General features: G+C 26.3%; 1 protein-coding gene across 1 annotated transcript; it reads right to left on the minus strand.

The window, feature by feature from the left end:
* Positions 1 to 1,505: 1,505 nt before the first annotated feature.
* LOC136083086 (52 kDa repressor of the inhibitor of the protein kinase-like) lies at positions 1,506 to 2,645 on the minus strand. The gene has a single exon (XM_065802492.1). It carries the CDS (start codon positions 2,643 to 2,645, stop codon positions 1,506 to 1,508), a length of 1,140 nt encoding a protein of 379 aa, XP_065658564.1.
* Positions 2,646 to 16,926: the final 14,281 nt, after the last annotated feature.

The raw sequence follows: 16,926 nt of genomic DNA on the forward strand, positions 1-16,926 counted from the left end.
TTATAATCTTACACATTTTACACATCTTATATTTTTATCGTAAATAATTATATATTATGTTTATATTGTAACAAACATAAAAAATATAAATATAACAAAATAATTACTTATTATAATAATAAATATTGAATTTTATATAAAGAAATTAGATGCCGCAATCTTAGTTTTACATTTTGCATAGCAAAAGTAAGTTTTAAAATCTTTATTCTATTTAAACTTGTATAATACATAAAACTTCAAAAAATAAAAACGTTTACACTATAATTATTATAACATAGCATTTACAAAGAATGATAACAGCAACAACGATATATCTGAAACCAACGTATGTAACGCGATGTATGCCAATAATTTCTTTATGCCAAATAATGTTTTAAAAAGATTTGTGGCTATGAAAATAGCCGGGTTTTTTTTACCAGTCGCAAATAAAGATGACTTTTTTTGTTCTGTTTTTGATTTTAGTAATTTGTATTTTTTTAAACTTTATATTTTTTAATTTTTTTTAAATATATTTTATATCTATTTCAATTTTATTTAAAAGTTAATCTACGATTAATAGTAACAAACTTATCAATGACTTTTTTTATATCTATAACTATCTCTGTATGAATATTCATTAATGCTAAACCATTTAGGCGGTCCTGAACCATGGTGCTTCGCATGTAATTTTTTAGGCGCCGAAGCGAAGAAAATGACCGCTCACACTCACATGAAGTAAATGGAAAGGTAGCAAGTAACTTTAGACAAACTTTTATGTTTTCAAAACCAGGAAAATTTATCTCCTTTAAAATTTAACCAGAAGGCTTCCCATAAATCAAGCTCACCAGACAAAGCAAGCGGATTCGGTAAATCTGTTCCATAAAAGTCACTGAAAGATATGATGGAGTCTTTCCAACTGGTGTCACGAGAACATTGCACTACTGAAATCATTTTTCTAGGAACTAGCACAAGTGCTTTATAACATTTTAAGGTAGTATCATCAAACCTTGTGTCTAGTTCAACACTGAGATGGTCTAACAAAGGAATCGTGATAACAAACTTAAAATAATCCGAAATAGATTCAGAAGGTGTATTATCTCTGTTTTTGGAAATAAAGGAAGTTCTTGGCTTTGTTTCGGCTACATTAATATTTTGTGCAATTTTTAAAGCCTGTTCATAACACATTTGATGGTGCTGATCAACTACATTTCTAAGTGAAGATACAACATCTTTCAACGCCTGAATAAGATTTAAACCATCATAAATATCATTACTCTTTGACTGCAACATTCGCGTTATGGGAAGAGTTAAGTCAAACACATTTCTTGTTATGCACATAGCAACAATAAAATCAAAACCTGTAATTAGTTTCAGAAGAGACGATGCACTTGAAGATGTTGAGTGATTAAAACTCTTACTGACATTTAAAGACATCTCTTCAAGACAAGAGACCAAAGGAATAAAAAGTTCTTGAAAAGTGTCTAATCCATTTACTTTTTCCACCCAACGTGTCCTGCAAACATCTTTTAACTTTTTTTAACAGCCGATGGAACAGTACTTTCGATATGCTCCTCTAACTTTTGTTGTCTCGTAGGTGAAAGATTAAAAAAATATGATACTTCTTTAACATGTGTCAGAAGATTCTTAACATATTGCACGTTGCACGAGGCACAAATAGCTAAATTTAGCCTATGGCTATAGCAATGAACAAATGAAGCTTTTTCATTTAGATTTAAAATGCGAGAGGACAATCCTTTGGTATGACCAGCCATTGCTCCAGCACCATCATATGACTGTCCTCGGCAATTCATGATATCTAAAGAAAAATCTGAAATACTTTTTAACAAAATATCAAACAATCCTTCACCAGTAACACCATTTGTGCAATGTAAAAAACTGATAAATTCTTCTCTTATATCAAACTTTGAATCAACAAATCGTATAACTAATGATAGCTGTTCTTTATTTGAACTGTCAGAAGCTTCATCAGCAATAATAGAAAAATATTTAGAATTTTTAATTTCTGCTATTATTGTGTCAGTAATAACTTCTCCACAACACCTTACTAACTGATTTTGTGATGTCTTAGATATATAAGATGCATTTTGTTGATGATATTTAAGATGATCTTCAAGAACTTTATCACCAGCTTTAACACGAAAATGTAACAATTCAATAAAATTACCTACAGTATGATTAGAAAACTCACCATTTTCAGGATGAAACTCCGAATCATCTCTATGGCCTCGTAAAGAAAGACCAAGACGTCCACAGAGAATAATTGTTTCAATAATAGGTTGTAATAACTGTCGGTTTTTAGAAATCTGTGAGTGAACTATTTTTTGAGATGTAATATCTATTGATTCTGTTTTACAAGACCAAATGGACGACATTGAAAATAAAACTTCAGCAGTTTTTACATGTAAGCTTTTATTTCTGCAGACAGACCTATCATTGGTTTTGCCAAATGCATGTATCTGAACGTAACGAGAAGCTTCATTCCAGCGATCAAAAGGCTTACTAAATAATCTTTCGACTAAACTACATTCAGATGGAAAATTGCACCCAAAAAGTACACATGGCAAACAGAAGGCTCCATCAAAAATTTTCGAATATGTGAGCCATGGAAATTTTTTCCATCCACATAAATTGAAAACTTCGCCCATTCAGATTTTTAGGAAAAGAATATGTTTTACAAGGTACAAAAACAGATTTAACTAAATGTTGAAGTTCAGAATTACTCAAGGTTTTTGCAACATTTGAATAACTAGTATAGTTAGAAACCAAATAACCAATATCATAATTATTGGACGGTAAAGAAAATGATTTATAACATGTAATTTTACTAAATTTTGATAATGATAATGGTGGTTGAGTAGAGACTTCCATTGGTTTCCTTTTTATATTGTCCAATAAAAGATTACTATCTTGATGTTTGGCCTCGAAATAAAATTTTATTTTAGTGTGCGACATTTTGGTGCTTTCATTTGAAATTTTTCGTTTTAAGTTTTCTTTTATTATCACAGGGGTATAATGGTTGTGTTGGAAAGGAGCAGAAAAATCATATAAAACACCTTCATAACAAAAAAGGAGATAAAAAGACTCAATATTGTTTAAAGAGGTTATACGAGGTACAATAGTAGAGCTGAATAAAGTTTTAAACTTATGTAGACCAAAATCTGGATATAAACATTCTATTTTCTTATTGCAAACACTTGATAATGCAAGAATACAAAGGAAAGAAGACCAGTTTTCATTGTTACAATTATTATTAGCTTCTTCTTGAACTAAATCTATACTTTTTTTCCTGAATCCAAAGAATTTATTGATACTGATAAAGGAAGAATGTTATCAAAGCATAGAAAAGAGCTAGTATTATTAACAAAAGCATTATGAAAAGTTGGATGATTAGAATAAAATTCGGCATTTAAGAATAATTCAATTGAGGTCTGTAATCTTAAATCATTAGCCATATAGTTATTTCCAGTTAGACACAAGGAGATAGAACTGTACAGACAGTTTCCAGTTGATTGAGACCTGGTATATACATAAAATATAATAATTAATGTATTTATATGAAAAATTTATAAATATTTTTAACTAGCTAGCAGTCAATATAACATTACAATTAACCAAATAGTTATTTAGAAAATTATGGAACCTGAACAAACATCTTTTCCTTAAAACAACAAAATTGCCATTATGTTTTTCTTTAAAACTTTTTGGAAGATAGATTTTAAAAATTTTAAGAGTATTTTCTGCTTTGCAAGAGTCGACAATAATAATATCTTTACAAGAACTAATATTTTTTTCTAACATATCTTTCAAAGAAATCAATTTTGTTTTATCATTTTGTAACATAATGTTTTTGATTTCTTGATTGATTGACATTTTAAATCAATACTCGGACAGAAAAATTAATGCTTGAACATTAAAAATTAAACAAATTTTGAATATTTTGAATTATTCGTATGTATATTAGGGTGTATGTGTTTGGGTACGTCCGACAGTGTTTTTTTTATAAAAAAACAGAATATTTAAAAAATAAATAATGAAAACTAAATTAAATATAAAGATAAATAATATAATGAAATAATACTGGGTACGTCTATTGATGTATTTTATCACTTATAGAATACTATTATTATTTTTACCTCCTGATGATTGCAAAACAATAGATTTCGTCAAAAATTTATTAAGGGTGTTAGGCATTGGGTACGTCCAAAAATTGTTATAAGTAAAGAAAATTTTCAATTATTTTTTTAACAAGCTAAATAAAAATTTAAAAAGATTTTTAATTATATATTAAAATAAAATTGGGTACGTCTATTGATCTGTTTAGGTAAATATTATTTATCAAGAATTTCTTAAACCTCCGGTTAAGATACTTTTATATACGTTTTAAAAATCGCTTTAAACAAGAACCATTGGTATTTTTATTTCACAATTGCCCGTAAATGTAAAACGCAAGCGTAGTACTTAAATCTTATTGAGTTGACAGTTCAGTAAAAAAGATATATACTTTTTTAAAATTCAATTAATAATCGAATATAGTATAATTTATATTTTTGATATTTTTGGGTACGTCTTAAGACGTATTAGACGTACCCTAGATCCGCCCCTGCATAAATATAAATGTATAATTTTACATTCAATATTATTCTCTTAAAGATTCATATAATTCTTGCATTTTACAACCACATAGAAGTTAATTAGGTAATTCATGGCATATTATTTTTATAAAATTATTGTTTGCATTGCAGTTTTATACTAATAGCATTATACTAATACTGAGTATTTGAAAACCTTTTCTTTTTTTCTTTTGATTTTTAAAATCTTATAATATGAAGTCATCTAAGATTTATTTTATTTAGTTTTAGCATTAAAATATATATAAACAAACAAATTCCAATTTCCTTCAAAGTTATTGTTTTATGCAATACAAAATATAACTTGAAAATAAATTGTTAACATTGTTCAATATATACGCTGGTTTCAACAGGTAATAAAAAGTGAAAATAAATTGTTAATATTGTTCAATATATACGCTGATTAAATTATATTTTCCTGCATCACTCTACGTCATCAAGGTAAACTTTGCCTGGCTTCAATTATTTATGTCTATGTCGTATCCAGTAATTTATATATCTATGGTATTGTTCTACTTTAATAATATGTTTGCAATTTTTGTTTAAGATCTCTATTTTCAGCTCTCAAAACTTTGATAATTTGTTTCTTTCATGTAACGCTTTGTCTCCTCACTTTAAACTTGTGTGGCATGCTTTTGAAAAAAACATGCATCCTGTCACATTCTGCATGCATTTTTTGACAGCAAGTTGAAAAGTTAAATAAGACAACCTGGTTTTCTTTTTTTTTTCCTAGGGTTCATTTCTTCTCTTGATTCATGCCGATTCTGTAGATTGTTATTAGAATACACAGAAAATAAAGGCTCGTTATTTAGTTATGATAAATTACTTATGTGCTCAAGTGATGAATTATCTAAACTACTTGAAACAGTAGTAAGAGAACTTCATGGAGTAGAACTCAATGATGTGGGCAAAAATTGGCCAAGATTTTTGCAATGCATACAAAGGGTTCAATACTAAACTTCTTAAAACATTTACTTTCTCGTGTACAATTGCAAAACCAACTTTTGCGTTTTTTCAAAACGCTAAAACATGTTTAAATTTAAAATCTCATAAACTAGTTTAATAGTTTTAATAAATGACGTATCGTAATAAACGTAATAAATGACGTTTTAACGAAGCAAAAAAGTACATGCCCATTATTAAAATAACTGGTTTCAACAGGTAATAAAAAGTGAGTATCTAATTACTCTTTAACTGCACCACGAATAAAAAATAAGTATTCTTTTTGCGCCCAGTGCCGTCTAAAGAAATATAAAGAAAGTCTTATATAACTACAAATCAAGAATATAACATTAACTTATAAACAATCTTATACTTGTATTATTAAAAATATTTTTATTAATACTGCGCTATTGGATAAATAAAAAACACTATTTATACACACACAAAAATGCTAATGTATACTGACAACATAAAGCACGTGATAATATAAAGAAAGTTCAATACAAACATAGCAAATGTTTACATAAACAAACAGTATTGCTTTTAAAATATATATAGTTTTTTAATTTATACACTCAAATATATTTATTTATATGTATATATATATATATATATATATATATATATATATATATATATAGATATATATATATATATATTTTTATATATATATATATATATGTATATATATATATACATATATATATATATATATATATATATATATATATATATATATATATATATATATATATATATATATATATATATATATATATATATATATATATATGTATATAATATAAATAGTTTTCCACTTGGAGATGATCCTTTGTTTTCCACTTGGAGATGGTCAATCTCTTGTCCTCGGAAGATAACCATGTTAAATCCACTTTAGTAATATCAAACATTTCATGAAGGGGTTTGAAGTTATCCCGCATGACACATTCATCATAATTTTTCAGTATTTTATCAAGCTTTGCTTATATAATTTGATCAGATACATGAAAAAAATTCAGTTTATTCTTCCACAATTTGCGGACTTTTTTGGAAATTTCTGCTCTTCGCTCATTTCTTCATTTAATACCCCGCCCAACGAAATGTAGCGTCTGATAATTTGCTTTTGAAGAGACATTCTGCACTTTTCTTCTAGTAAATATTCTTCCATAGGGACTATTCTTCTTCTTTTATTAAGTTCTTCATATTACCAGACTATTGGGCCAAACATACTTGTTCTTCTGAATGCTACTCTCGCTAGCTTGTACGTCGCCATGTGTTGCTTCTGTAATAACTATAAAACTAGGTAAGTAGCTATATGTACACTTTCAAAATAGTTCTAGAATATTCTAAACTCTTCCAGAATATTCTAAATTGTTCTAGATTATTCTAAATTGTTCTACAATATTCTTAATCGTTGCAGAATGCTCTTAATTGTTCCCGAATGTTCTAAATTGGTCTAGAATTTTCTAAATTATTCTAGAGTATACTGAATTGTTCCAGAATGTTCTAAATTGTTCCGGAATGTTCTAAGTTTGTCTTAAATATTCTGGAATTTTCTAAAATGTTTTAAAATTTTAAACTCTTCTAATCTATACAAGTCACACCATTAGTAGCTGCAGTAAGAAGATTAAATTAATAACGATTCGTAATTTTATTTGCGGGGTGACCTTTTTTAAACCTTGAGGAATTGAACATGTTTTCAATGTTTTCTAACAAACGTTCATCAATTTATGACAGAGGAATATATATATTTTTTAAAAGCCAAAAGTTATAACTCTAATGTACACACAAATATATATATATATATATATATATATATATATATATATATATATATATATATATATATATATATATATATATATATATATATATATTTATACAGTTTACTTTGCACAGTGTTAGCAAAGAATTTTGCATGTGTGTACCATACAAAATTGTTACCTTTATCATATATGCTTCAAACTTTTTCAGTGACTGGTCTTATACAGAACATATTCTCACAACAAAATTACTACAATCCTTTGCTTTATTTTTATTATTGCATCTTTTTTTGTTATATTGTGGATTGTTGAATGACAATGATAAACTAAAATCAGAACTATGTGGTCTAAGTTAACTAATTTTGTGAAATATTTGCTAGTGACCTACGAATAGAATTGTGTATCTTTATAGGCAAAATCGGAAGTCTCAATTGTGACTGGAGTTGGTTTGCTACCAGAAATTTACAAAGTTCTTTTAAAAACAATCTGCTGCGATCTATTTATCATGACGATAACTACTCAGAGGAATGACTGACACTACTTTCTTTGGGACATATGAGACTAATGGTAATTGTTTTTTAGTGACCAAACACTGAAGAGTAGACCAAACACTGAATGGTTCTGGTGTTTGGGTAAGTAAAAAGAAAAAAGATCTGATTTTCTCGTAAGCAGGTCTTTTTTAGTTTTGCGCATCGTCCCAACTAGACTTAACTTTTTCCAAAAGTTTTCGTCCATGTGTTACTGATATTACAAAAGGTGTTCATAGTAACATTTTTATAAGATCCTTTTTAAATATATACTTTCATAAATGCTACTAGTGCCTTAAAAAAGTGCTATTAACTCCACCATGAGTTCTACCTCTTCTAGCTCATAATACTGGCGTTGATTTATTTGCTATTTTTGAATATGCAGGAGTATCTACTTGAAAATCGTCATCTGACGACTCAATATCTTTTGAGCTGCCTGTTGTTACTTTAATGACTTCTTCTTCCTCTTCAGCATCAGTTGTTAAATTTTCTTTACTTGATAGATCTGCATCAAGAGATGCAAACTGTTTTTGAGCCTGATCCAGCAGTGTATCTAATTCAAAATCTTTTTTTATTTTTAGCTATAGTTTCTGTTATTTGTTATAAAATCGATACTTTTAAATGAAAAAGATTGAGTAAGTTACAAATAGAAAAATAAAAACAATTTCTAAATGCACAAGATATTAAAAAGCATTGAGTTTATAAGTTTATAAATGATGTTTGGGTCCACATGGTCCTAAATATCTACGATGTTTTCTTTGAAAATAACGAAAAAAGGAATCAATGTTCAAACAAATCTCATTGGGTCTTCGTACACCTAGTAAAATTTAACAAATACATAAAATTTTGAAAAAAACTACTAACTACATTAATATATAATACAAAAACAAACTACTGATGGGTATATTTGGACCACAACATAATAGCAGGGTTAAGAGTGGAATTCTTTTAATCCGGCGGCTCTTTTCTAGTAGAATACATTTGTTTTAATTGCCGTTTTTAATTTTTTTTTTTGTTTAAGTGATGAAACTATTTAAATTTAAGTAAAAGCAATATTTTTTTACAATATCTTAATAATAATAATTATAAAACTTTTAATTTCATAGTTTTAACTTTGGAAGTATGATAATGTATGTAATATAATGTAATGATAATGTATGTAATGTATATGATAATGATAATTATGTAATAAGATAATGTATGTAATGTAAACAAAAGTTAACATACAGACTCATTAAAAATCACATTCAACACACATGTATCTAAAGTCAGTTTGAATTTTGTTAGCACTACATTCTGCCCATCTTTTTAATGGGTTTGTCTTGATAGGACTTCAGAGGTATTAATGATGGAAAACGTCTCTGAACTAGTCTCATTGGATAAATAGAACATTAAGATTTTAAGTTGATTTCCTTGGTAACGTCATTTAAAAATATACATTCACATTTATTTTGGCAAAATGAAATTGATGTTTTTGTAAATCTAAGTTCTTTATCAATACTGTAAGCATAATGAACGGATATGTTTTTAGTTGCATAAAAAATTGTTTATACCATTTCTTGACCCTTTTATGCTCTAAGTTGTAAGTTGTTATCATTTGATCACCTTGATCAACACAACCCATATTTTTGTTATATAGATCCACAAAAACAGGTATTATCTTTGCTTTTCCAGATCTAGTTACTTTTGTGATACTATTTTTAATGTATGTGCCTAATACATTAATGTCCTTTTTTTCTCTCCATTTAGTATACATAATAACGGCGTTTTCCTCAAATCGAACTAACTTCCCGAAAATCCTTTCAATTTTTTTTACTTTATCTACGCAATCAACGAATTATTAAATAATATGCAATATGGGTTTAAAAAAATTGATGTGCATACTATATTCAGCTTACAAGAAGTATATCAGAGTCATTTAACAATTCTAAATTTAAATTGTTAATACTTACTGAACTAACGAAAGCTTTGATACAATTGATTATAAAAATTTTGCTAAAAAATTAAAATTTTATGGTATAACTGGTCTTGTTTTAAAGTGATTGAAAAGTTATTTAACTAATTGTTAACAATTTGTTTACGCCGATGAAACATTTTCATCAAATTTTAAGATGAGGATGAGTTCCAAATTAGAACTTCTTCTCTTCCTTATTATTTTTAACCATCAATACAAGGCCTCAGATTTAATAGTAAATACGTATGCTGATGACACTATCTTATTTATGTCACATAAAAGCATTCCATCTCTATTTCGTTACGTGAACGTTGAGTTAATTAAAAAATTTGACTGGTTTAAGACTAATAGATTATCTCTTAATATTGATAAAAGTAACTAGATTCTTTTCCATGCTATTATCAAAAAACATAAACTGCCTATTAAGATACCCCAACATATTATTGACAATATACAAATTAAAAAAGTAACAGTAACCAACTTTCTAGGTGTTTGTATAGATGAAAATCTTACATGGAAAAATCACATTAAAAACGTATTAAGTAAATTTGAAAAAACTATATAGGAATATTGTACATAAAAAGAAATGCTTACAAAAAAACATACAAATAAACATACAAATAAACATATACCTTAGTATAATTACATCACTTATTTATTCATTGTCGCATAAACTATACAAACATCGCTTGAGGAAGTACAAATAACAAGTAAAATTAAAAACGAATTTTTAAAACCTAATGCTTTTATATGTTATTAAAACACATACATTGCATTCAATTTTTTTTAATATTACTATTTTATTTTATCAACATTCGACTGTATGCGTGTGTAAATGAAACAAAAAGAATTCATGAAGGGGCGGGTCTTGAACCTAGACATCCGTTCAGATGTCAATATCTTAACCAAATAAGCTAAACGCGCCTTTATGAAGGTAAACACTTAATATACTTATTTTAAAAATTATTATTCTTTTCTTCAAATAAAAATTAACTGATTTAAAATTAACTAAATTAATTGACTTACTCAAACTAATTATTAAATACTGTATCATCATCAAGCAAGAGTACGAATGCAAAATTTGAAGAAAATCTATTATCAGAAAGTGACACAAAATTTGATTGCAAGATTCGATGCTCACAGACAAACAAACACACAAAAAACAACAAATCAATGAAAGCGTTGGTAAAAAAAAACTTAAATCTCTTTGTTGTCGGCAAAAGCATGTACCACGTCTTATATATTTTATAGACCGTTTTACTCATGCAAAACCTCTATTAATTAAAATTAAAGTTTTAAATATATATGAGCTTAATATTTTTAACATTCTTAGTTTAAATATAAAACCAATTCATACCCAATTTTTTTCCATAACTTATATTCATCAAATGATAAAAATAAATACGTTTTACGCAATGAAAGTTTTATTACGCAGCCTATTTTTCAAAAAATTCTTTTTTAATTTTTGATTGATTATCGTAGACCATTCTAATGGAAAAAATGATTTAAAAAAAATTTTACTGGGGATATTATTCACCGAAGTAACTACTTTTCTTTTAATCGAAAGCGTAAAGAAATCAAATTTTACAATTGAAGATTTAACAATGTACTTACGATATCGATTGATCTTCCTTTTTAACCTCTATTTAAACACGAGTTTATCAAAAATATATATGTATCATTAACAACAGTAACGTACATATATAATAGATAAAACGCACCTTGTATTTATAACAAAATGTTTTAAGTTTCTTCCTTCGTTAATTTATTTTTTATTTTCTAAATATCTTTTAAATTTTAAGACGAACATTTCTTAGCTGTACCTGACGTTAAAACATCTTTTAAATCGTGTTAAAATATTTCTTAAATCGTGTGAAAATGTCTATTAAACTTTGACGCGAACATTTTTTAGCGGTGCTGACAACAAGATTGTATGATCTTGATGTCATAAGATTAATGAGTCCCCGTATTCTTTTGTTTTTTAACAGATTTCATTATATATATATATATATATATATATATATATATATATATATATATATATATATATATATATATATATATATATATATATATGTATATATATATATATATATAAATATATATATACATCTTCTCCATCTTTCCTGTGTACAATTAACCATTCCAACTATAACCTGTGTATATTCTTTCAAAATAAAAGACTTTAAACCAAATTTTGCTCTTGTTAACAGATAGTCATGAATAATTTTTAGTTTAGCCCACCCTGGGGGATTTAGTTAGAATTTTGAACGAAGTGAATAAATGTGTCAATAAGTCTAAACCTGTCATACTTAATAGCCTCAAGCACTACTGGTGTAGCAAATTTTACATTTGTTATATGATATAACTCATACGTTCGTTTCAAAATAATACCTCGGTATAGAATCAATCCAATATATTTACGTATTTCAACTCTTTTTACCAGAGTCTAAATTTTAAATCTAGAGTTTGGCTTCACTGCTCCTTTTTTTGAGTTCAAAACGCATGCAAGTTTGATTGCTGAACTATAAAATTCAAATATCATCGGTAAAAAATATTACTTAATTGAAGTTATATTAGAATGTATTCCTGGGATACTAATAAACTCATAACTATTATAGCAACCTAATATTTCATCATCAATCCACGAACAGTTTTATATTATCACTCTTTTTTTGTTTATTTGTTTGGAGTATTTCTTCTGAAGAAAATTTTTTACTTACAATATTCTTATGCAACTGTATTTGCAAACTAATGTTGAATATACCGTACCATACAGAATATAACGAATCACGGTCTGATTTGGTATAATTTGATTAACTTGAACAAGAAAGTTCTTCTTCTTACTCTGAAAAGTCTTCGTTGTTACTTTCCATCAATAAATGAAGGGTACTATTGCATTAAACGTCTTTTTTAAAAGCCTAAAGTTGAGAACCGATAGTTATTTTGTATGCGCTATTTTTTTAGTTAAATTTTTACTTTGAATCAAAAATTAATGCGAAAAAAAAAAAAATTCACACAAAAGACAGATGCAAAATTTGATTATTTTCATGCAGTTTTGCCTAAGATACATGTCTGAAAAATAAAGCATACTTTACAACGGCTATATCGGTCGTCCTCATATAAGTGTCCCTTAACCTTCAACTGATATAACTGTCCTACACTGCTAAGGGGTTAATTTATTAAGTTATAAACTTTTATGAAAAAAAATAGAATTTGATTTACAGAAAAAAAAATAAACGTAAACAATCATCTTAAATGAAAAGAGTAAAATTAAATTGTTAAAAAACTTAATAGTAATGAAAGGCTGGATTGTAATATCATTAAATTATAGTTAAAATATTTATGCAAATATATTATTTACATTACATTTTTTTAATTTAATTTTTTGTTCTTTCTTTAAATGTTTTTTAATATTAGTCGTTATTCAATTATAATAATTTCAATAAAATAATAGAATGATTTCAAGAATAATTAAGTTTATAGTAGGAAGAACGCATAATCTAGCAAAAAACCTTAAGGTCTTGTCTTCGAGAACCGCTATGCTTATATATGTATATTCTCGTCGCAAGCAAAAAATAATAAAAGTTAAAGACATATAACATTTATATACTTAAATACTAAGAATTGAATATTAATAACTTTGCTTATAAAAGTTAAAAATTTTTGATTGTATGATCAATAAATGAAAAGTCCTGTTTAAGTTTTCTTTTGAATGTGTTTTAGTTCCACTTTCGAGTAAAAACAAAATATTTCAAAACTATTTTGTTTTATAAAAAAGCTCCACGGTAAGAGTTACAAGATCTATGCAAAAAAGGTTGTTAGATTAGGTTTTCATTTCGAAGATGGTATTTTAAGTAAAAGAGGCCTGGTATGAGTAAAGCGGTTTTTAAAATTTATATAGCGTGCAGTAATCTTCTGTTGACGATAAAGAAGTTTTAGTATACTTTTATTTACACCACCCCATGCAGTATTAGCATAATTACTATGGTAACGAATAAACGAGTAATATAATTGATATAAAGTACATTCCTATACTTTTAGCAATTTTATTGTTTAGATTGTTAACATGATTTTTCTTGTGAGGTTCTCATCAATGTAAACACCAAAGAAATTGGTAACTTTAACTCTCTTTATTTTAGTATTATCAATATACAAGGAAGACATATTTGAAAGGAGATTTTTTTTGAAGCTGGATAAAATAGGATTTAATTTGAATTGATTTGAATGAGTTTTTATTCATTTTGTTAAATAACATTGATAAGTTATTGTCAGTTACAAAAAATTTATGTTTTCGGCAAACATTTTTTTTTTTAAATTTCACGCTTTATTGAGATCACTGATTATAGTTATAAATACTGAAGTTATCTTAGTTAACAATTTGACGTATGTACATTTTGATAACTAATCTTGGTGCCAGAACGGCGTATATACCACATTCAGGCAGAAAAAAATCTTCCATTATGAGGGCGTGTTAGACATGTCTTGAGAATGTATAAGCAATAACATTTTAATTATAAGCAATAAAAACTATTATATAATTAACTATAAAAACAATAATGCTTCATTTATTTATTAATAAAATAATATGTCATTAACAATAATAATCAATGATAATATATTGGTTTTTATAAATTAGTTGACAACAAAATTATAAATGTTAATAACCATGCTATAGTTAAATAATGAAAAGATTATTATAACTGTTATGAAATCATAATGTATGTGACAAATCTTCATTTTGACGTCATTATATTATTGACGTCCGTCAATTGTATTGTCGTCTATTGCTACTACTACTTTCTTATGCTGCGTATCCCCGAAACGAAGCTTCATCATAATATGGGAAATGCTTTTTTTTTGATTTCATAATTTAGTCGCTGAATCAGTTCGCATTGATTGAAATATCAGAACAGGTTCTGATATTTCAATCAATATTATATACATACATATAGAATAATATATACGTACATATAGAATATTTTACATACATAATATATTCTATATGTATGTATGTAAAAATTCTTTAATTTCAAAATTTTTGGACCGTTGAGTTTAAACAAAGATTTATATAAATAAAGGAAATTAAAAATACCTTTTCTGTAAACCAAATTTTTCGGTTATGTACACCAAAAATAACAACAACAAAATCAAACATCAAACTTGCAATGAAACATATCATTTCTGTTATATTTGCGAATAACATTAAAAAAAAGATACTTGCTGCTCTCGCGTTGTGAACGAATCTCACTATGCCCCGTAAATACCTATGTTGATTATTTAAATTAATCCTTAAATAGCATATTGTGACAAATATTTTTTTAACTAAAATTCAATTTGAGTGAATTTAATGAGCCAAGCAGGCTTGTTATCTGTCACAAACTTTAGCAATCGAGCTATCAGTTTTAATAAGTTCTATTACTTATTGTGGGCAACGATTTCAAGCTATAAATACCATATCTAATGCAATTTTATATCAATTTAAGTTTATGTAAAACTTACACACAAAAATAGTTTAATAAAATAAATGATAAAAATTATAATATTAAAATAGATGAACAAAAAAATTTAAAGGATTTAAAAAAATAATTATTGAAACTGAAAGTTTTGACATCTTTAACTACTTTTTAATTTTAATTTTAAAATACTTAAGTACTTAAAAACCTGAATATTCAAAAATTTCTCAAACAATATATAGTAATTTTATCGACAATTATCAATTAAAAAACGTTTCAGTCATTTGTCAGCAATTGTCAATAAAAATGTGTTTCAGCAATACCCTAACCCTAATTACCGTTTATCATAAAAAATCTATTTTGGTCTTGACACTAATATTTATAGTTTCACTCCATTTTCATACAGAGTTAGCCTAATCAAATGCTAATCGATAGAACGTTTAAAATTAATAGTACTAAACTTGGGTTTCACTCTGAAATAAACGACCTCTTTAAAGTATTTAAAAGAAATAGGTACCCATCTTGGCTCATTTCAAAAATATATAACTCCTATTTAAACAAGATTAGTTAAAATACTCAACCGCAACCAAAATTCAAAGAGTATTTGTCTTAATTTAAACTGATGTTTTTAGGAAAAATACCTGATTCCACTAAAAAAAACACTGAAGTCAATAAATAAAAGATATTGCCGTTCATCAAATATTAAATAAGTATTTACCTTACTAAAATTTTCTAAATTCTATTATCCTAAATATTCTATTCCTATAAAGTTAAAGTCGTTTGTTGTGTATAAATTATATGTGCAGGATGCAACTCCTGTAATATAAGCAAAACTACATTCCATCACGATACCCGGATATTTGAACATTACAAGAGGAATAAAAAGTCTCATATCTATGAACAACTCCATGCTAATAAAAATGTATCATGCATATAAGTGTTTTTCTGTTTTAGATTCAGCATCTAACAAGTTCGAGTTAAAATCTTAAATAAAGTATACTCATAGAAAGGTTAAAATCTGCTATAAATAAACAGATTACCCATGTGCAAACGACACTTCCTGTTTTGCTTCTATTTTTTACACAACGCATATCTTTTGTTATTTTTTATTTCTTTAGTATGACATGAAAAACTTTATATAAATATATATATATATATATATATATATATATATATATATATATATATATATATATATATATATATATATATATATATATATATATACATATATATATATAAATATATATATATATATATATATATATATATTTTATATATATATATATATATATATATATATATATATATACATATATAAACCTCTTTTTTTACAAAAATCTAAAGGGCCTAATATCTAAAAGCCACCATATTTACTTGTGCTCATTCCTTTACTTAACTCAAACCTCCAATGAACCGATTACAAAAGCTTTAGTAGGTGCACTGCAAATCCATATATATATATATATATATATATATATATAAATTTTAAAATCATATTCTTATTATACGATATTTATATTTGTTAAATTTGATTAAAACGGATGCGTATAAACTTTTTGTTTTAAATATATTTCGATGTAATTATATATTTACACAATATTTCGCTGACCTTTTGCTGTCAGCATCATCAGGTGTAATATATATATATATATA

This window comes from Hydra vulgaris, chromosome 08, assembly GCF_038396675.1.
Source record: "Hydra vulgaris chromosome 08, alternate assembly HydraT2T_AEP".
Classification (NCBI taxonomy): domain Eukaryota; kingdom Metazoa; phylum Cnidaria; class Hydrozoa; order Anthoathecata; family Hydridae; genus Hydra; species Hydra vulgaris.